Genomic DNA, 20,855 nt, shown 5'->3' on the forward strand with positions numbered 1-20,855 from the left:
CTAAAGTATGGTGGGAGGGAGACTTTTCTTCCTCCCCAATGCTCTCTGTCTGAGTGGAGTGATCCATAGTTTCAGGCTTCACAACAGAAAAATCTGTCTGGGTTTGGGCTGTGGTCATCACAGCCCTACCAACCTTTTCAGGAATGCCTACCATTTTGGAATGGGTTTCTTTTTCTATCTCAGCCCAGGCTGAGATCCCAAGATCATTGCCCAGTAAACAATCTACAGGCAAGTTTTTAGACACTTCCACTCTCTTTGGGCCTGTGACACTTCCCCAGCTGAGATTTATTACCGCCATGGCATGATCTGACCTGACTCCTTCAATATTGGTCACCTGGTATGTGAACTCAGGTAAAAGCTGTTCTGAGGGCACTATTTTCTCTGTCACCATGGTGATACTAGCCCCTGTGTCCCTATAAGCCACCGCTGTCTGACCATTGATTTGGGGCTCCTGTCTGTACTTGCCCAAGGTATTGGGACAAGCAGTGAAGTTGGCACCATCACAGACTAGAGTTGCTGTTGTAGGGGACCTAGTTAGGACAGAGTCCACCTGAGTTCCCCAAGAATACTCAACCAAAGTTTTGGGGACACTCCCGCCATCTGGGGTATTACTACTAGTAGTAACAGGAGGTGTTGGAGTATTACTCTGAGGAATATTTTCCTTATTACTGGCTTTTGGGCAACTGCTGTCAGTTTTCCAGTGGCCAGGTTGCTTACATACATGGCAATACGGTTTCTTATCCTCTTCGAGGTTCATGACGAGCTAAGCTCGTCATGAGCCACGGCGCTTCGGTGCTCATGATGAGGTCAGCTCGTCATGAGCCGTGGAACGCTCCGGTGCGGGGAGAATTCCCCTCCTGTGCTGAGCGTTCCACGGGAGGTAATACACCTGTGATGAGCTGAGCTCATCATGAGCACCGGAGCTCATGACGAGCTCAGCTCGTCATGAGCATGGGGGCGCTGTGCGCGCCCCCCTCCCCTCAGCACAGCGGGGTAATAACCCCCACAGCGAAGCGGTTAACAGAAGAGGAAGGAGTTTTGGATCCACCCCCTCAGAGGATTTTTGGGGCCCTGTTGTGGATTTATCCTCCCCTTTCTCTTGTGGTTTGGCATGAATTTTTCTTCTGATCACAACCCTGATTTTTAGGCCGAACCCTGGTTCTGACCCATTTTTCGCCCTTCTTACCCAATTCTTGGGGAGAGGTCAGATCAGAGTCCACCAGGTGCTGGAGTAGAAGCTGGTTTTGACAATTATTAAGGATCTGCTCTCTCATAATCAAATTATACAATCCTGTAAAGTCCTGTACCTTGCTGCCCAGTAACCAGCCCTCCAGAGCCTTAGTAACACAATCTACAAAACAGTCCGGTCCTGAGTCTGTGTCTTCTGGGTGTTTCTGAACAGCAACCTATACTGCTCAGTGGTTAAGCCAAGCCCATCTATCAGAGCACTCTTCAGAACTGTTTAGTTGTCAGCATGCTCTTCTCTATCAGTGAGGTGCTTATATCTACCTTTGTCTGCAAAGGAGAGCCACAAGATTGCTGCCCACTGCGCCTTGGGTACCTTCTGTACTTTGCAAGCCCTCTCCAAAGCAGTTAGCCACTTGTGGATGTCATCCCCAATCTGATAGGGAGAGACAATCTTGTTCAGGTTTCTATGGTCATGAGACCTTTCCCTACCACTAGGGATGTTGCTGCCAGCAGTGGGCTCTAGCCCACACAATTTCTTCTCTCTTTCAAGAGCCAGGGTCTCTTTGGCAAGGGCAATTTCTTGCCTCTTGATCCTAAGCTTGACTTCTCTCATCCTAGCTTTATGCTCTCTTCTCTGAGGGGAAGTCATTCTCCTTTGAGCAGAGGCATTGGACCCTACTGATTAGTCAGAATGCTCAGATCCACTGGAATGGGATCTGTGCCTGCTAGGCACACCATAGGACCTACATGGAGGAATGGAGGGAGGCCTTCATAGGCCCTCTCCACCCTCAGGTAGTCCTGTGTTCAGGTTAGGTTCATCAACCTCATCCTGATCTACATCCCCATCATATTCAGAGATCAGTGGGGCATCCCCATGGTTACTCTCTTCTGATGAAGGATGCCCCCCCCCCGCTACCATGTGCTTCTGGGTCTGATGCTTTTTCTAAGTCATCTACCACTAAGAGCTCTATCAGGTGCTGGGTGGTTGCACTCTGTCCTTGTCTTAATTTTCTGACTACACACAGGCTTCTCAGTTCCTGAAAAGAGAATGTGTCATACTTAGTTGTCTGCAAGTTGCTAACATCTGGCAGAGAGGCACTACCTCCTGCTCTCAATGGCATGGCTAGTGTGGTGTGGTGTGTGCACCTACATACACTACTTGTTTCCTACCAGAACCTCTCTAGAAGTTGTAGTCAGGGTGTGCTAAGCTCTTACCATCTACAACTGCTAAGTTCAGTAGAACGTATGTATATAAGACTTTATTCATATATACCTACAGGTACCTTAATATGATCTTTCAAATGATATTCTCAAGATTATTTGGTAAAACAATGCAAGCTCTTATCCCATCCGCTGCACCCAATGTGAGAAGTTAGCCTGGCATATGATGTCCACTATTTCTAGTGGGCACCTTGCACCAGTCTAATCGACAATTATTGATGGTGGTCGTAAAGTCAACCTTAAAGAAAGCTATCCTAGTGGAAGCATGGACCAGCAGTCATCAGGCTAAGACTTCAGAGAGCGTATTAAGCAAGTTGTTTTACCAATTGTAATCCCTTGAGTACCAAATGAAAGGACACCACACAAGGTATATATCAAATATATATGTATTTATTCTAAACACAACCCCTCTGCACTCTTTATGAGGTCAGAGGTAAAAGTACAATACAAGTTACTCAATTACTAAACGATAAGTTGCACAGTATATGTTATGCCCTCGGGGCCTCACAAACCATATACTAAAATAGTGGTATAAGAACCACGACAGAATTAGAAAGCAGGCCTGGAGCCTGTGGAATAGCTGGGGCTACTCTAAACAACCAAAGGTTAGGAAGTAGGAGGCCCACGGGAGGCACGTGCAGTGTCTAAATACAGGCACGGGTTACCATTGACTTTCAATGGGAAACATAGAAGTTACAAATATACAATTTAAGGACAATTCCGGATGGACTACGATGGAACCCTTTTAAACTAGACACTTTGAGTGTCAAGACCCACGGGAGCACCGGAGTACTCGTGTTACTTCACCCAGGGAAGCCGGGTGCATAGGTGTCTTTTCGTGTCGGGTTTCGTCGTCGTTTTCAATGAAGAGCTGCAAAGAAGTGCTGCAGGCGACCAGAGGAAAAGTGTCCGGGCGGATCCAAGGGAGGATCGAAGATCTGTAGAACCTGAAACCAGAAGGGACAGAGTCTGGGTCACTTGCCAGTGACCAGGGCGGCGATAGGAAGATGCCTCCGGATGTTGGGTGATTTCTGGTGGTCACTGTGGCGTAGATTGTTCTTTTTCAGATGCCGGAGATAGATTGGGATGGCCAAGGTTAAATTAGGAGACAGGGAGAGATTAGCATAACTAAAAGAGAAGGCACTATCTTGTATATTGTGGTGCAAGTGACTGTGGGTAGCTTGTGGTCAGGAAGTAAATCTGTGGGATTGCTCCTGCCTAGAACAGATTAAGATAGTAATACTTCCATGCTTACTGCCCTGTAGAATTAGTACCTGCCCACCTCCCATGACATCAGTGGCCCATTTCCTGCCACTGAAGTGTGCTTGCCCTTTTGGGGCATCCCTCCTGTAATTGACAATTGCAGAAGGTGCTGTAAACCGTTGTTGCAAAAAACTCCTGAAGACCAGTTTGAACTGGGTATTCTGTTATGGGCTTGTAAAGGAGCTGTGGATACTTATGGCAACTGGAAGCCCTGAAATAGGGTTTGCAGAACCAATCCTTTTGACCTGGACACTTACATCCAGGTAGCTTCCCTAGAGAACAAGAAGGGAAATAGGGTATTAGAAAATATTCATATCTGAGGACCATCACAGGCTACCAAGACTCCCCCCACCAAACAAACAGGATTTCTGTAGTTTAATAGTGGCAGTTTTTCTTATCCAGATGTTTTTGGGGTGCCGTTTGAAAATTAAGTAGGGCCACTTAATAGAGTCTCCGACCTCTTACTGCCGTCCTTGGCTAAATCTTCGAGTCTTGCCCCAATAAAGATCTTCACCCTCCAGAAGTTTCCAAGTCCAAAGCAGAATTCAAACTAGGAGGATCCAGCACCTCAATGGAACAGTTTTTGCTATAGCCATCAATTAATACATCATTGTTTGCATGCTAAATTTGTTGATCTTTTCAGTTCTTCATATACAATGTTGTTTCACTGTTTCTGATGAAAAGGTTTACTGGTTGTGCTCAGCTAGAACAGGATATACTGTACAATGATTCTTCACAAAAGATAATTTATCTTTTGGGAGTACCTTATTTGAGAAGGAATATGGCCATAGTCTACAATTCTGAAAAGGATAAATAGATCCGAGAATGGATTACTTTTTAATGATTTGGCAAGATATGTCAAGCTTTTAAGCATTCAAAGGAACAGGGTTCTATAAATAAGTATTTTTAGACTGCCAAGTAAATATTAAACGTTGTGGTTTGGATAAACTGGCAAGTAAAATGGTTTTTACTATCTAGGTTCATAAACCTACCAGAAGCATGGTACAACTTTCTTTTTGTTTTAAACAAAGTGACATTGTTAGCCCTTATTTCTAGGCTACAAAAGTCCCTTTGGTTGATGGTCATTCAACTAAGGGGCCCATTAGGATGGCGGGTGGATCGCCCCCGCTGGGCTAGCAGTAGCCACTGCTGCAATGGAGTGGGTGATCCACCCGCCATCCATGCCTGATTGACCCCCTGCCATATTAGTATGGGTGGGGGGTCTGCGGTGGACGGAAAGACCGTCCGACGCTTTTCCGCCGGTCGACTCGTTGACTGGGCGGAAAAGGGGCATAATATGGTGGTGGTGTCTGCAAGACACCGCCATCCACATTATGATGCAGGCGGAGATTAGCCTTTCCATGGTGGCAACTGCGATTCTTGCTGTTGGGGGCCCGTTGCGGGCCCCCAGGGTGTTGGGGTGTGCATGGCAATGCTGTGCACAGTCCTTTTACATTGCGACTAGGTCTGCAGCCAGCAGATCCACCCTCAATGTAAAAGGCCCAGGGTGCGCCCGCCAGTGTGGCGGGGATATACACATGGCCGGACCGCCGCAACTTCGGCGGTCGGTCCCTAGCTCCCTTACGATGGCGGGCGGACCTTGTCCGCCCGCCAGTTTGCTGCTTACTAGAGTGCTATGGTACTGTCTGCTAGTGTCAGTCTGGTAATGCTTTGTACCAGTGTACAAGAACTTGTTCAAGGTCAGTTGGAAAACATTAGTGAAGGTATGCACACGTTTGTAGACTATATTATGGAGCTCATTACTCGGGGACCAGTATAAGTAGGTCTTAATTCTGTGCTCTGGATTTAGCACACATTAACACAAGGGGTGTGGAATTAGCAGGTTTCCATCATGAATCGTGAGAAAAAGTAATTCTGGATTTGATTATGCAGGTAAATCCTCATTTTTCCCTGGCATTTCACCCAAATATTTTAGTAGAAGAAAACAGATGGGGCTAGTTACTGGTCCCATCAGAATGAAAAGGGACCTCCTAATCGAACCCTGTTCGGCAAATTTACACATCAGGGAAAACAACTTGAATTTGTCCTTAGCAATGGAAGGCTGCCCAAGGAAATAGAGAAGTGGGTAGAAGGGTGTCAATGAGATGTGATGAAGAAGACAAACAACATCTTCTTTTTTAGAAGAAGAGTGCAAGCATTGCTCTGCTAAAACATTTAACTAATTAATAAATTAATCTCTAGGCGTGCAAACTCTGAACATGCCAACATTCACTAAAACGTTTTTCACTCAGATCCGAAGCCATATTTTGGGATGATTACAAAGACTGTATATAACCACTTCATCACTTTGAGCTCAAATTACAAAAATATCCTGAATTTAAGCAAATAAACTTAAAAACAGACTATGCCACCATATCATTATTGTTTTTCTGATCTACAACCTCAAGTTTACACCCTGAATCTCCTTGGCACAGCCTTGCAGGATGTGGTACAAGAACGCAACAAATATGACAGTTGAAGGCACCACCTGCTCATGCACAAGGAACCATGCAAGTTTGGATGTACATTGTTGTTTTTTTAATTCCAGTTCTTAGAAATATACAAATATCCAGGAACCTTTGGGTTATGTGTACAATTTGAGCTAGGATGTTTGGAGAACAGAGGGGTCTTCCCCGGGCAAGGAACAAGGAGGGGAGCTGATCCTGGAAGACATGCACTTGAATGACTGAGCATTAAAATGGAACAAGGTATTTGATCCTTTGTCCACCCCTCAAAAGGAAAATTCAGATAAAGCAAAGTGTGAGTGCACACATCATTGCTGAGGTGACATTTAGGGTGAAATGGTTGGAGTCCAAGGTAGTACAATTTCCTGCCATTTCTTTCGCAGTACCAAATTTTCACCTGCTTGAACCAACTCTTCCCTTCAAAATTATAAGATAGGAAACACAAACTTTCAATGATGGAAACAAAGCGGATGAATATAACTCTTGGGCATTTTTTGGCCGACAAAGTTTTTCTTCAAACAAACCTGTTTTTCCCATGGAAACTGAGACCTAACTCTAACTGCACTGGCACTCATAAAAAGAGAGAGAGAAAACAACAAAGTGAGAAAAAATATGCTTTATTGGTTGTAGTGTATAAATTCCAATTAGCACCCATTTTTATCTTCACTGTGAAGAAAGCAGTATTTTTTTTTAATGACATCCACCAGTCGCCAATGTAATATAAACAATACATAACAGCCAACGTTTTTTATAAGCAAAGTTACAGTGTTTTATGCGGTGCATGTTGGACATAGGTTTCTTGGCACTTAGAGGTGGTAACCTGAACAACATAACTAAACAAATACCTGGGCGACCAGGTGGCCTTTTAAGGGGGGATAGTGGCATATCCCCAGTAGCCTTATAAACACTGCCCAGTATCGAGGGCTTTTGCCATTCATACTCTTCCAAATAGAGTTGGGAAACCATAGCAAATTTGAGTCCCGACATAGTCCCTCTTTTTTGGCACAAGAAGTAGGTAGCAACATATCAATAAAAGAGGAAGAAAAGGCTCAAGTCAGCTTAATTTTGGATTATGTTGTTAATGCACATGGTCTATTCTGTGAGGAAAATACACAAAGTGCTATCACAGCCCATATTTAATTTATGATTAAACAAACACCTTCAGACGGACTAAAAAAGTCGATTAAACTTTGAATAATTTTATAAGACCTGATTCATGTCTGAAGATTTAGCAATTACTTTCACTGCACATGGCCCTATCGTGAGGATAAAAACAGAGCATAATATGCCAAGAGCTGACAACTGTGTTCCCGTTTCCCTTTGGTTGATCTAAACCCACTACTCCCAGGGGTCTGAGAGGAGGAGTTTCTATCATCTTTAGTCATTCTACACGAAAAAAGCTCCAATTAAAGGAAGCTGTCAGGCAAGGCTCACATACAGAATCTAACAACCACTGGATCGAATAGTAGACTGCCAAAATCAGGAGCCACTGGACAACTGCATTAGCCACAAGCCAAAAAATACTGTATATGTTTTAAAAGTTATTCATCTTGTGATCCACCTTTCTGTGGAAGTGACATGCCATTAGTTGAAGACCAGTCCCTGAACATTCACTGCCACCTTTCAGTATTTCCAAGAAGTTTGACAGCAATGCCGAGTCCCTCATTTCATATGCCCAGGGCAGAAGGAGAGTAACTGGACTATGGATTGAAGAAACAATCTGCCTGCTTCAGGTGGAGGCCAGGAGGTGGCTACATGAAAAAAAAGCCCCATCAAGCAGTTTATGAGTGTCTTAGCTAATTCCGCTTTCCCAGAACTATGCCTCAACCCAAGAACTTCACACAAAAATAATCAAAACAGGTTTTCTCACATTTTTACCTAGACTAGACAGATACCTTCAAGTTTTAACAACCCACAGGACAACACACAATAAACCCACACACTGCCTGAGCTCAGCACCTGGGATGGAAACTGCACAGAACACGTATCAGCAACCCAACTGGCCTCATTAAACACATGCTGCATGGTAGTAATGTCAAATCACATGCCATTCACACCCTCACAAGACATGGTTACACAACAGACCACGATTAACTGAATGGATGCAACAAGAACACAACCTGTCAAAATAATACACTTTCTACCATCGGCAGATGCCAATTAAGACACCACATGCACATCTTTACAATACCAAACCCCGCAAACGATAAAAACAAAAAGATTTACCGACAGTCACCTGCATTTCAAGAATTAACAGGCATATGTGTAAGGTAAGCTGCTTACAACTTCACCTTGTAACCACTTTTCAGCCTCAGAGTGCCCACATAAATACGTTAATGCGTCTTCTTTTATTACACTCAACGTTCCCGTCTTCATGTCTATCTCTAGGAGATTGCCATAGCCATCAAAGAAGCGCTTGATGTTCTTCTCCTGAACCTGGCATCTAATCTGCCAATGTAGACATGTGACATCATGGAATCAAGAACTACATGCACTGCAATAACCTAGCATGTCCTGGCAGCCTGTCAGCTTCCCAGGCTCGGCAGCATGTAGGAAGGAAAATTGCTGGAAAGTGCAGACAACATGGCTAATAAGGCACATTGGAATTGAACGTGAAACTTCGCTAGGGTGTCAAGGATTGTAGGGTGGGAGGGAACTAGAACAAAGACAGGAAGAGGACGAGGGTGGACAGCCAATTAGGGGCTGGGCTGGAGTCGTTGGGCAGAATTGAACTTCACACCAGGGAAGAGATGGGCTAGATAATGAGGGATTGGGTCTGCCAGCAGCTGTGAGACCGAGAAGTACACTTTCTCCCTAGGTGAGTGAAAGAGAGAGCAGGATGGGTGGAACAACGCAGGTCGTGGACAGGAGGGAGATCATTATTGCTGGATTTGATGAGTTGTCAATTAGGGCATAGAGCAGAGACCGGTGCTTTGGACGGCACCAGCCAGGATAAGAAGCGGGGGTCCGTGGTAGAGAGTGGAGGACCAAGACGTGGAGTAAGAACAGTGTGCACGCTTCCTCTTAGAGACACGCAGACAGAGCAATGACTGCAAAAAATAACAAGCTGCAAAGGGTGGGAAGTTTGTTGGGGGAAGGCACACGGAGATCGTATGTAGATGGAAGATGGAAGCAGCGCCGTGCATCGGTGAGCAGCGAGGAGATGGCAGAAATAAAAAGTTGTGCACTGAAATAAAACAAATGACCCATAGTGAAAGCATCCATGTAGCAAGGGCAAATGGGGGTGGGGTCGCACACTACTCACACACCGGTGGTATCGCCACGCTGATAGGATGAGCAGTGTGCGACCTCTTTCGTGAATGTAGCAAGGGCAGTCACCGGGCAGTCACCAGGGTGGGAACAAAACAGCCACAAGGCGAGACAAATGTACAATGTTCACCAATGAAAACAATGCAATTTGTAAAGGCAGACCGAGCAACCAATGAAAAAGCAGTGGGTGTGTTCAAAACCCACAGATGTAATACAGCATGCCTCGCAGAGCAACACATGCAGGCTGCCTTTAGACTCGACCTGAAAACTGTGCAGAGTGCCGTAAACTGTACTCATTGAGGCACTGGTAAATATGGCACTATATTGTCATGGAGGAGCTCTGGTGACCTTCACAAACAACTCTAGCTCCTCCTTGTGGTTTAGGTAATGTCACTAGAACTCCTTAAGTGCAATACTGCAACATATTACACAGGAACTTGTTACATATAGTCTATCAATAGTACGTGTTTACCTACAAATGGGCACTTCATAAAGCACTATGAAAAAGTTGCAATATAGGAGGTAAAAAGACACAAAATAGCCACTATGAACCAGAACATCTTAAGAAAAAACCTGAAAACCTGGCTTTTCCAGGATTAGAACACTGCTTTCCCATGAGCTTTACTGGACCATTCTTCGATTCCTCTCTGTAGTTCTTTCTGACCGCAGCGTAACCAAGCGCTCTACAAACTCTCTTTATTATTATTATTATTACAGTATTATTTCTGAGAGATGAATGAACTGCCCAAAGAACTCTCTTCCCGCCAGCGGCTGAAGTGCATCATAAAAGTATGGGAGGCGTGGTTAGGGATGCGTGGGGGGGTCAAAGATGTGGCTAAAAAAAACTAAATATTCTGTAATGTCGTTGGTCTTTTATCTGCAGATAACTACATATAAAATAACGTGCAGCCCAAACGGAAAAAAAAATACAAGTTTATCAGTGCAATGCACTAAAGAACTTTATGAAACATCATTAATGCATTGCAGAGTTCTGTGTGGGGGTAACCAGAGAGCCACAGAATTGAATCTTGGTTGGTACAGTTAAGAATAGTGACGTATATTTTTTGTGCTACGAGGTTCCAGACTGACACAAAGCACTGGAAATATGCAAGTCTTTTAAACTTGCATTACACACAGTATAAAATAAAGTGCAGCAAAATGTGCAAAAAGGTTGAAGATAAAATAGTGCCTCCAAAACAGATTTTTGTAGTACCCAGGCTGTACGTAGTGCAATTTGTTTTTCATCTAACTGTCCCTTAAAAAACATACTTCACAGCTCAGCTGGTAACTCCTTTGCACTACCACTCAAAAAGAATACATTTGTGTCATAGGGAAGCTGTAAGTGATTACATCAGTAGAAGCCATTACATCACAGCACAGGATACTCCCTGCCAGACACTTCAGCCGAAGTATTTAAAGTCGGGATGGTTGACTCTTCACAAAAGTAGGGGGAGCTGTTTTTCTTAAATTAAAAAAAATATAGGCACGTCGTGCACTACCGATCCCCCTCAATTCGAACTCTGCTTTCCATTCTCTACTCCGGTTTGAGAGTTTTTCAAATGTATTGATAAATTGGTTTCCGAGTAGTTTTACGTGGCATTCTGGTACTTGTAGTCGCGTTAATCTAATTATAAACTCAGTACTGCAAGCACCAGAATACAAACAATGTTTGGATAAGGTAATGAAAGGTGGATTTGGGATATTTAACAATTGTGCAGCCCTAATGGCACTTAAGAATTGCTCCGATATCTTCATTGCCTTTTTAAAAATACCTCTTTTTTAAACCGCTGAACTGCCCTCTCCATCTCCCGAAGTCCTAGTTCGCTCCGTTTCTTCGCCTCCTTCGTCTTCTTGCGGATGTTTCTCTGCTTCAGCCATCTCAGGGCTACGAGGGACGCCCCCGAGCAGACGACCAGAGCCGAGAGAAAGGTGCGATCCGACGCAAACTCCGGCAGGAGCTCCCGGAGGGTTTCAGGGACCATGGTGAGACTTGTCTCTGCCGCGCTGTCTGAATAAAACAGTCAGCCAGGAAAGTTGCTGCCGGAGTTAAATCTTCTGACGTGCTGGGTGGAGTCCACTGCCTCTCCCTGTTAACTGTCCTTCGGAGATCCACAAAATATGGACAAGATTTTCTCTGAAGATAGTGTTACTAGCTCTCAGAAATTGCTATATTTTATTTACTATTATAGAAAATGTAAGTTGCTTTGATGAATACTTAAAATATATAAAAAATATTTGAATAGATGGCCCCAGGTACAAGAGTGTGTGACTTTGTAGTAATGCTTAGCTTTGGTACTGCAAGTGCTTTAAATAGGCAGCTACTGTCAGGGCACAACTCCTAAAAAAGAAGTGGGGGGATTAACCAAGTTAGTCAGTGTGCAAGTGACATCATGGAGCATGACATCACGGTGGAAGTGACAGGACAGGAAGTGGCATCTTCTCAACTCATGACCACAGGAAGTGACATCACAACAAGTGACATCAGATCTTAACACACATATGTCTAGCAATTCTATAAGGAGTCCATTTGAGCGCATTACGAGATTTAACAAGTGAGACTGGGGAGGTGTCAAAAAAATTATGTGAACCCTTACACAAACTCTGGGCCTCAACTTACACATTGAGGGGCATATGTACAAGCCCTAGAGCCACCGGAGCTGCACTTTTTTTGATGCACCGCAGGTGGTATGCCCTGCACTATAGTTACAAAGTGGCGTCAAACCACTTTTTGTGGCTTAACACTGCTGTGTAAATATGCTACCCTTTCACGCAGGTATCTGCGTGAAAGGGGCAAGCAATGGGTGTTGCTGTGGGCATTCCACTGCAACAACCATTGCATTTTGACACTGCCCACAATTTACAAGTAGGTTTAAATCTCTTGGCAGCTCCAAAAACGAATGCCATGCAAGAGCAGGCATTACAATGGAGCACAAGGAAATGGTTTTATCTCTCCTCGTTTTCACTTTTTCCATGTGTGCTGCATTTTGCAGAACTCAAAGAAAGAGCAAAAATCCATTAATGATTGTTTATGTGCAGGAAGGTGTCCTTTCCCGCACATAAATAATCATTGATAAAGCTTCTATGTTTGCTGCAGAATGCGCATACATATAAGTAACCAATTACTGTTGGAAAGCGAGGCAGCATCTGTGAGGCCTGCACAAATAACCTGACACATTTGTCCTTCACTGGGAACCAAACACCCTAGGGCAGCGCCTGACTCTCAGAGGGTGCGTGCAGAGCAGTCTGAGGCTTACTCAAGGGAGGTGGTGTGGGCTAGTAATCGCCATTTGCAGGTGCGCAAAAATAACACTCAATAATTGATTGTCCAGTCTGTACTTTGCTTTATAAAAGTAAGAGTAGATTTATTAAACACACACACCACTAAATACTATACACCAATTTACAAATATACATAAGCTGATGGAATTACTTGGTGACATTGCATAACATCTCCACCCCTCCTGCGGGGGGGTGGGGTCTAGTACCACCATTCCCATCTATGCACATCATCTTGCCCCCAATGCAGTGAATTGGTTTTAACCTGGAGTGAGGGCCCTGCGCACTGGCACCATCCCAGTGGGGACCCTCCCCCATTACCTCAACAAGCATTAAACAGGCTACACCTGCCTTGGTGACACATGACCCTGACTGAGCATCTCCTACTGACCATACAGTATGCACCTCTTCATCTTAAGGGCTAACAGTCTGGGGTCTTCACCTAAGCGCAGCAGCAAGAATACATGTTACACACACTTTAGAATGACAGTTCTCAGCACATTTGGATATCATAAAAAATGCCTTGCAATTACAGCCCCTAAAGGGATCACAGATGATCACAGTATTAAGCTGTAAATACAGTCAGACACCCTAGCAGGAGTGTCTAGCCACTTAAATCCCCTTTTCTTATGACATCACCTTACAAACTGTGAAATTCAGTTCCTCCCAAAAGGAATAACCATTAGTAAATGCATTGCAATATCATTATACCATTTCATCTCCAGGGGATGCCCTTAAAGACATCTCCAACTCAGCCCTTCAATCTTTGATGCACTTCTCATCAAAGCCCCAGCTGTAGAACAAAAGTTCCTGCCTAGGAGGTAATGCAATCTTCGCTGAGCGTTGAGGGGTTATTCTTCTTAAATCCTCAAGAAACTTAGGGTGGGACTTGGCTTCATGCTGGGGGCGAGACTGCTCTTGTCCAGCTGTTCCCCCCAGCACCTATTCACACTTAGGGGTGACCCCTCTCCTCTGGAGGCCACCAAAACGCCAAAGGCATTGCAAGGCATTATGGGGCGCTTCAGCTCCTGCTGCTGAATAATAGATGAGCGGCTCTCCCGCTGTGCCGGGGAGAGCCGCGCTGGCGCTTCGCTGCTTTCCGGGGCCTCGGTGGGGGGCCCGGTCCCACCCGGATGCCCTAGTAAGTCCTTCGGCTCGGGGAGCCCACCCCCGGCCGATCCGCTGCTTCTCGGGGGCCTGGTCCCACCCGGGCCCCTGGCGCTTCTCTGGTTCATCCGGGGGGTCCCGGTCCCCTCCGGGACCTCCCGCAGGCCCATGCATTGAAGGGCAGCCCGGGGAGCCCACCCCTGGCTGCCCCCGCCGGCTTCCCGCATGGTCTGCCCCTCCAGCGGGCAGATGCGCGAGGATTCCCTGGCTTCTCTGTACCTCAGGGGGAGTGCGGCGGTACTCCCCCGGCCTCCTCCTCCGTTTCGGGGCCCAGGGATGGGTTCCCAGGCCTCTGAACATCTTCGGGGGCCGCGACGGCGCTCCCCCCTTCCTGGACACTGTGGGGGCCCGGAGAAGGGGTCCCGGGCCCCTCCTCCTCTTCGCCGGGGTCAATCTTCACGGGCAGCGCGGCGGTGCTCCCCGGCTTCGATTTGGGGCCCGGGCCCCTTGGACCCATTTATGCGGGGGGGGAGGGCAGTGCGACAATGCTCCCCCGCATCCCTCAGCATCCCTTCACGGGGAGCGCGACGGCGCTTCCCTGCCTCCGGTTCAGCGGGGGCCAGGGTTGGCTCCTGGCATCCCACGGGGGCAACTTCACGGGGTGCGAGACGGTGCACCCCGGCTTTACTTCTTTGGGGGCAGCCCGGGGGCATCTCTGAGACCGGCGGCGGAGCTCCACGCGCTTCGTCGTCGGTCTTCTTAGGGGTCAAAGGTCACCTACCTTCCGGGGGTCATTTCTCAGCCCCTGGAGGTCCGATCTGCCCGATTGTCGCGTCTTCTCGCTCCTTGTGGCATTCCCCAGCCACTCAGAGCACACTCCTTCATCCTCTGGGTCTCCAAGAGGGTTCATTCTGCAGGGAGCGGTTTTCACTGGCTCCCTGAAACTCCATTCTCCCTGCGCAGAGGCCTCTTCTTCTGCGCCCCGGTCCTGGGCTCTTCTTCTGGCGCTGTTAGGGGCCTGGGGGGCAGTCAGGGGTGTCCTCCTTCCAACTGCCCATTGCACCAGCCTCCAGCACTTTTCACCTCAACGGACCACACCCCAGAGAGAGCTTCTCTTCCTGTGCAAGGACTTTTTAAAAGTTGAGTAGGGGGCTGGCAGGAAGTCTCTGTGTGTCCTATCAAACAGCGACATCTCACTTTCCCTGCCCCTGCTCCCCCTCCTTGTCCAGCCTCTGGGTTAGTTCAAAATGGCGTTGTCCAATGTCTCTGGCCACATGGCCTCTGAAACCCAACTCCTTCCCCCCCTCACTGCCTTCACGTGGTGCCGCCAGGTGCCTGGCACCCAGCGACAGCAGTTGATGGAGTGGCTTTTAGCTGCACCTATCTTTTCTCCTTGAGGGAAGATCTTCGCTCTGGGAAGAAAGGTCATTAATTTAACCTGCCATGGCCAGTCCCCAGCCAGGGACTCAGAGACATATGATATTTCCAGATGACCCAAAAGCAGTACATATATGACTTTGGACTCTGCAGAATACTCATTTTTACATCTGCTACACTGGACATTAGTGCATGTCTGGAATCTGTAGGTATTGTGGAAGTCATTTTAGCCATGGGCCCCACATCCCCATAGGGAAATAATGAAGTGAAAACACAGTAAGACACACTGACTTTCCCTGGCATGTTCCTTTCCAGTGTATAAAGCCTATTCCATGTCACCACCCAATTCTGCATAAGTCCTACCACACCATTCACTCTGTAGCTGCTCCTGGACTGTACACGCTAGGAATCTCCTCTGCGCAGCCCCTACACATGTGCACACGCATATAAACTCCTGTGTCTGCTGGTAACCAGCACGGTGTCCCATACTCCTGATGCTGCGCAGCGGCCTAGTCAAGCCAGGGGTACACCAGTAAAATCTCCATGCAGTCCCCTTCATTTTGAGTTCACTGTGGGTGAGTCCCAGATTATTAGGCTCCCCCACACTAAAAGCTCAACAATTAGGTGCTCAAAAAGCGAAAAATCCAGGCGGCCCATAGTGTCAGAACCACCTTCTAACAATTACCATTATGGATTGTTTATGTGCAGGAAGGTACTCCTTCCTGCACATAAACAATCATTTCCTACAATGCAGGCACTCTTGCACTATAGTGTCTGTGTTGGTACTAGGCTGCTTACTTTACTGCCAGCCAGCGCTAGGGAAAACACAGGGGTGCGTTTTATTGTATTAAATACTGCACATTTCTGCGTTTTGAAAATGTCGGACTACGGCCCTGCCAAATTTGGCACAGATCAACGCTCTGACATTTTCTAATAAATATGACTCTTATTTGCAATAATTTGCAAACACAACGAAATGATGGAGTGCTGAAACTTTTCAACCACTAACTCCCAGTCAAGAGATCTGGGTTTAATCAATCAAGTAGTACATGTAAAAGCGTGGCTTATCACCCATGAGGGTATCTAGGTGCTCTGTTGCAGGTGTTAGTCGAAGAGACAGGCCTTGAGTTCCTTTCTGTAGTCCGTCAGCGACGGTGACGTATGGAGGTGGAGAGGAAGGGTGTTCCAGGAGATGGCGACTAGGTAGCAGAAGGAGAAGGAGCGTCCTCCGGTACGGCAGTGGCAGTAGCGCGGTATCTGTATGAGGGCAAGGTTAAATCCATTGTTCCTCTGCTCATCGTGCCACTCCAGTTTGAATCCGGCCATATGCAAACCTGTCTTGACCATGGTCCCCATGGGAACAGTCCTACCTGCTCTGCCAGGCCAGGACCAGAAACTAGCATCCTGGGACTGGTTTCGGCGTAACACCCCTCATCAGCCAGGCTAGCTTGAATCGCTTGGCAAAGCGAGCAAGAGACCCACGTCTGTGCCTACCCGTGGCCATTTAGGGCGAACATAGCAAACACAACAGGATGATTAATGGAGTACTGAATCTTTTCAACCACTCACCCCCAGTCAAGAGATATGGGTAACATCCTTTGTTCTTTTACTCACCATGCCACCCTAGTGTCGACCTAGCCATATGCAAATGAGTCTTGTCTCTGCTCCCCATGGAAAAAGTTCCCCCGGAACTGCCAGGCCAGATCCATCATGGACCAGACACATGTATCCTGTGACCAGCCTCACAGTATCACCCATCATCATCCAGGCCAGCTTGAATTCAGTGGCACAGCGAGCAAAGGACCCACATCTGGGCATACCCTTGGCCACTTGAGGCGAACATAGCAAACACAACAAGATGCTGAATGTAGTGCTGAACCTTTCAACCACTCACCCCCAGTCAAGAGATCTGGGTTGAACCCAATATTCTTTTCATCACCATGCCACTCTAGTTTGGACCCAGCCATATGCAAATCAGTCCTGACCCAGCTCCCCATGGGAATAGTCCAGCCGGAACTACCAGGACAGGTCCTCCCTGGACTGGAAAAAGCATCTTTGGAGAGCTTTTCGCATATCACATCTCGTTAACCAGGCTAGCTTGAATCCAGTGGTACAGTAAGCAACAGACCCACTTCTGGGCATACCCTTCCCACTTAGGGCAAACATAGCAAACACAACAAGACGATAGATGAAGTACTGAAACTTTTTAGCCATTCACCCCCCAGACCCTGGACCAGAAACAAGGAAGGGAGGACCTGGCATGATAGTTGGGGCTTGACTATTCCCATGGGGAGCAGAGTTGAGACTGATTTGCATATGGCTGGTTCCAAACTAGGATGGCATGGTGTGCAAAGAAACTATGGATTAAACCCATATCTGTGACTGGGAGTAAGTGTTTGATTTGGTCAGCATTCCATCCATTATCTGTTCTTTTTGCTTTTGTCTCCTTTAGTGGAAAGGGCATGCCCAGACGTGTCTCCCATGTTCACTGTGCCACTGAATTCAAGTTAACCTGCCAGATATGGGGTAATACCTGGCTGATGAGGGTCGAGGGGTGATACCCTTAACTTCAGTCTTTGTGTTGGGCCAGCATGAATTTAAAATAAGAAAGCCTCCTCCCTGCCTTCACGTTGCTGCATGGAAGGAAAGAAGACAATGTGCAGGAACAGCTGAAAGGGTTCTGGTGTCTAAAATATTACACCGGAATAACTTCAACATATTTTAGTGAGGCCAAACTTCTTTGCAAGTTGGACGATGTCCACCCTGTGAAAAAAGTGGGTGGACCACATCTACCTGCATGTACCCCTGACTTGTGCTCTGGGTACTGTCTGTTAGCGAATACCTGCACATCTTTAATTTCAAGGGAGAGTACCTGCACTTCTCAGAGCTGCTGCCATATAGTTAATGGGAGAGTATTGGCACTTCCCAGGAGCAAACAAGTACTCTAAATGTTGAATACCTGCAATTCTATATTTCCATTTAAATCACTGCATGTACAGCTACTCAGGTGTTGCCTTTGAAGAGACGTCTTGTTAGCTTGCATTGGGCTTCGAGCCTGCTCATTGCTTACAATGGGAGACGGTCTTGTCACTCTCATTTGTTTGCATTCTGTTTGTTAGGATGTGTGGGATTTCCTTCCTCTTTTTGTGTTTGTCCCTTTCCTGGAGCACGGCTAATCTATTTATATCCTTCCATGCTATTGTAGGTTTTCGTTTTAGCGAATTCTGTGGTTTTAGCAGTAAAGTTCTGATGCTTCTAGAGGATCTGAAGCCATCCATGAGCAAAGCTCCTGAGCAAGGTAGCTCGGGCTATTGAAGTGTAGAGTTTTGTGGGTCATGCATGCAATTTCCAGCTGAATTCTTGCTTCATAGTGTAGCCAATTGAGGTCAGTGGTGATGTGGTTGTTTCTTTCCGATCCAGTGATGAGCTTTGCAGCGGAGTTGAGTGAGGCACTTAAGGAAGTCGTTTTGGCATTGGGATAGCACTCTCAACGTCCAACCTGGGAATCACTAGGGTTTGGACAGCAGAGTTAAAGTCCTTGGGCAGTAAGAAGGGTTTTAATTTTCTTAAGATGCTTACTTGGAGGGTTGCTTCTTTGGTGGCAGCACTAATGTGCCTCTGCATGTTAATGTTCTTGTCAAGAGTTATTCCCAGGGATCTTGCTGAGTCAATGACCTGAGGCAGGCAGCTGAAGGCTGTTAGTTGCCTCATCCATTTGTTAATGATATGTGTCTGGGTAGGGTGGTTAGGAGGAATTCAACGTTGAGAGTGTTTAGTTTGAGGTGGTTGCCTGTCAGCTAATCTGTTTTTTTTGTAGGTTTCAGTTGCAGGTTCTGATATCTTCAGGAAAGGAGACTTTTAGATATAATTGGGTGTCATCTGCATACATGTGATAGTGGATGTTAGAAGAGCTCAGAATTCCTGTTAGTGGCTCCATGGACAGGTTGAAGAGAGTGGGTGAGAAGGAGGAACCCTGCAGGACCCCTGAGGTGGCAGGCGTATATTTATACAGAGACTGACTAAGCTTGATTTTGGAAAGGGGGCAGAAGTTACTTAGGTCCATGTGATCACCAGCAGGTTTTTTAGGATAGGGGTGACCTTCCCAGACGTTAGGCAATTAGGAATTGTGCCTTGAAGTAGAGACTCATTAACGATCTTGGACCAAAGAGGGAGTAACAATCGTTTGAGCTCATTGAAGAAGTTAAGGGGTAACAAGTCGCAGAAGTGGTTTGAGAGTGTCAGGTTTGCTAGAATTTTGAGAGTGGCATTTGCTTCAATCAATCAATCAATCAGGGAATTTGTAAAGCTCACTACTCACTCGTAAGAATCTCAAGGCGCTGGGGGGAGGGGGATGCTGCTATGCTCGAACAGCCAGGTCTTGAGAAGCCTCCTGAAGGTTAGGAGGTCTTGGGTCTGCCGTAGGAGGATTGGGAGGGTTTTCCAGGTCTTGGCGGCGAGGTAGGAGAATGATCTGCCGCCGGAGGTTGCTCTTCGGATGCGGGGGATGGTGGCAAGGGCATGGTCGGCAAAGCGGAGCTGGCGGTTCGGGGTGTAGAAGGTGAGTCATCTGTTGGGTGGGGTGTGATGTGGCTGTGTCGCAGAATGTCGAGGATCAGGAGGGCTGAGGCGTTCCGTATAGGTTGCAGACGTTTCAGTAGTGTGGCCGGGGCTCCCGCGTAGAGAGCATTTCCGTAGTCCAGCCTGCTGCTAACGAGGGACCATTTTTCTTGTGTCGGTGGGGATCCATCTGTAGATCTTGTGGAGCATGCGGAGGCAGGAGGATGAGACAGCATTGACTTGCTTGGTCATGGAGAGTGTTGAGTCAAGGATAAACCCCAGGTTGCGTGCGTGGTTGGGGGGCATTGGTGCTGTTCCCAGGGCGGTCGGCTACCAGGAGTCATCCCAGGCTGAGGGAGTGGAGCCGAGGATGAGGACCTCCGTCTTGTCTGAGTTCAGCTTCAGACGGTTGTTCTTATTCCATTCGGCAATGGCTTTCATTCCTTCGGTGAGGGAGAGGATCAGCTGTGTGTCGTCGGCGTAGGAGATGATGTTGAGGTTGTGTAGTCTAGCGACGTGGGCAAGCAGGGCCATGTAGATGTTGAGCAATGTCAGGCTGAGGGATGATCCCTGGGGTACGCGGCAGATTATCTTGGAGGCTTCGGAGCGGAAATTAGGGAAGCAGACGCTCTGGGTTCTGCCGGTGAGGAAAGAGGTGGTCAATTCCATGGCCTTGTCTCGGATTCTTGCGTTGTGGAGGCGTGTGCATAGGGTGCGGTGACAGACCGTGTCGAAGGCGGCTGAAGGGTCCAGGAGGATGAGAACTGCGGTTTCGTTGTTGTCCAGCAGGGCCCAGATGTCATCGGTGGCGGCAATGAGGACAGTTTCCGTGCTGTGGTTGCTGCGGAACCCGGACTGGGATGGGTCCAGGATGTTGTTCTCCTCCAGGTTGTGGGTCAGCTGTTTGTTGAAGGTCTTCTCGATGACCTTTGCCAGGAACGGAAGCAGGGAGATGGGCCGGAAATTCTTGAGGTCCCTTGGGTCAGCCTTGGGTTTCCTGTGCAGGGCGTTGATCTCGGCATCCTTCCAGCACTCTGGGTAGGTTGTGATCTCGAAGGAATGTTGATAGCCTTGCGGAGATGGGGAGCGATGGTGGCGCTTGCTTTGTTGAAGATGTGGTGTGGGCACGGG

General features: G+C 47.2%; 1 protein-coding gene across 1 annotated transcript in view; it reads right to left on the minus strand.

Moving 5' to 3' along the window:
• LOC144800376 (vitamin D3 hydroxylase-associated protein-like) overlaps positions 1-11,411 on the minus strand; it is a 652,021-nt gene extending 640,610 nt beyond the window's left edge. The window contains exon 1 of the mRNA XM_078671677.1: positions 11,180-11,411. Coding sequence (XP_078527803.1) covers positions 11,180-11,389 — 210 coding nt within the window. The 5' untranslated portion in view covers positions 11,390-11,411. The remainder of the gene's footprint in view (positions 1-11,179) is intronic.
• Between the last annotated feature and the right edge of the window lie 9,444 nt (positions 11,412-20,855).

Source organism: Lissotriton helveticus, chromosome 1_2 (assembly GCF_964261635.1).
Source record: "Lissotriton helveticus chromosome 1_2, aLisHel1.1, whole genome shotgun sequence".
In the NCBI taxonomy this organism is placed as follows: domain Eukaryota; kingdom Metazoa; phylum Chordata; class Amphibia; order Caudata; family Salamandridae; genus Lissotriton; species Lissotriton helveticus.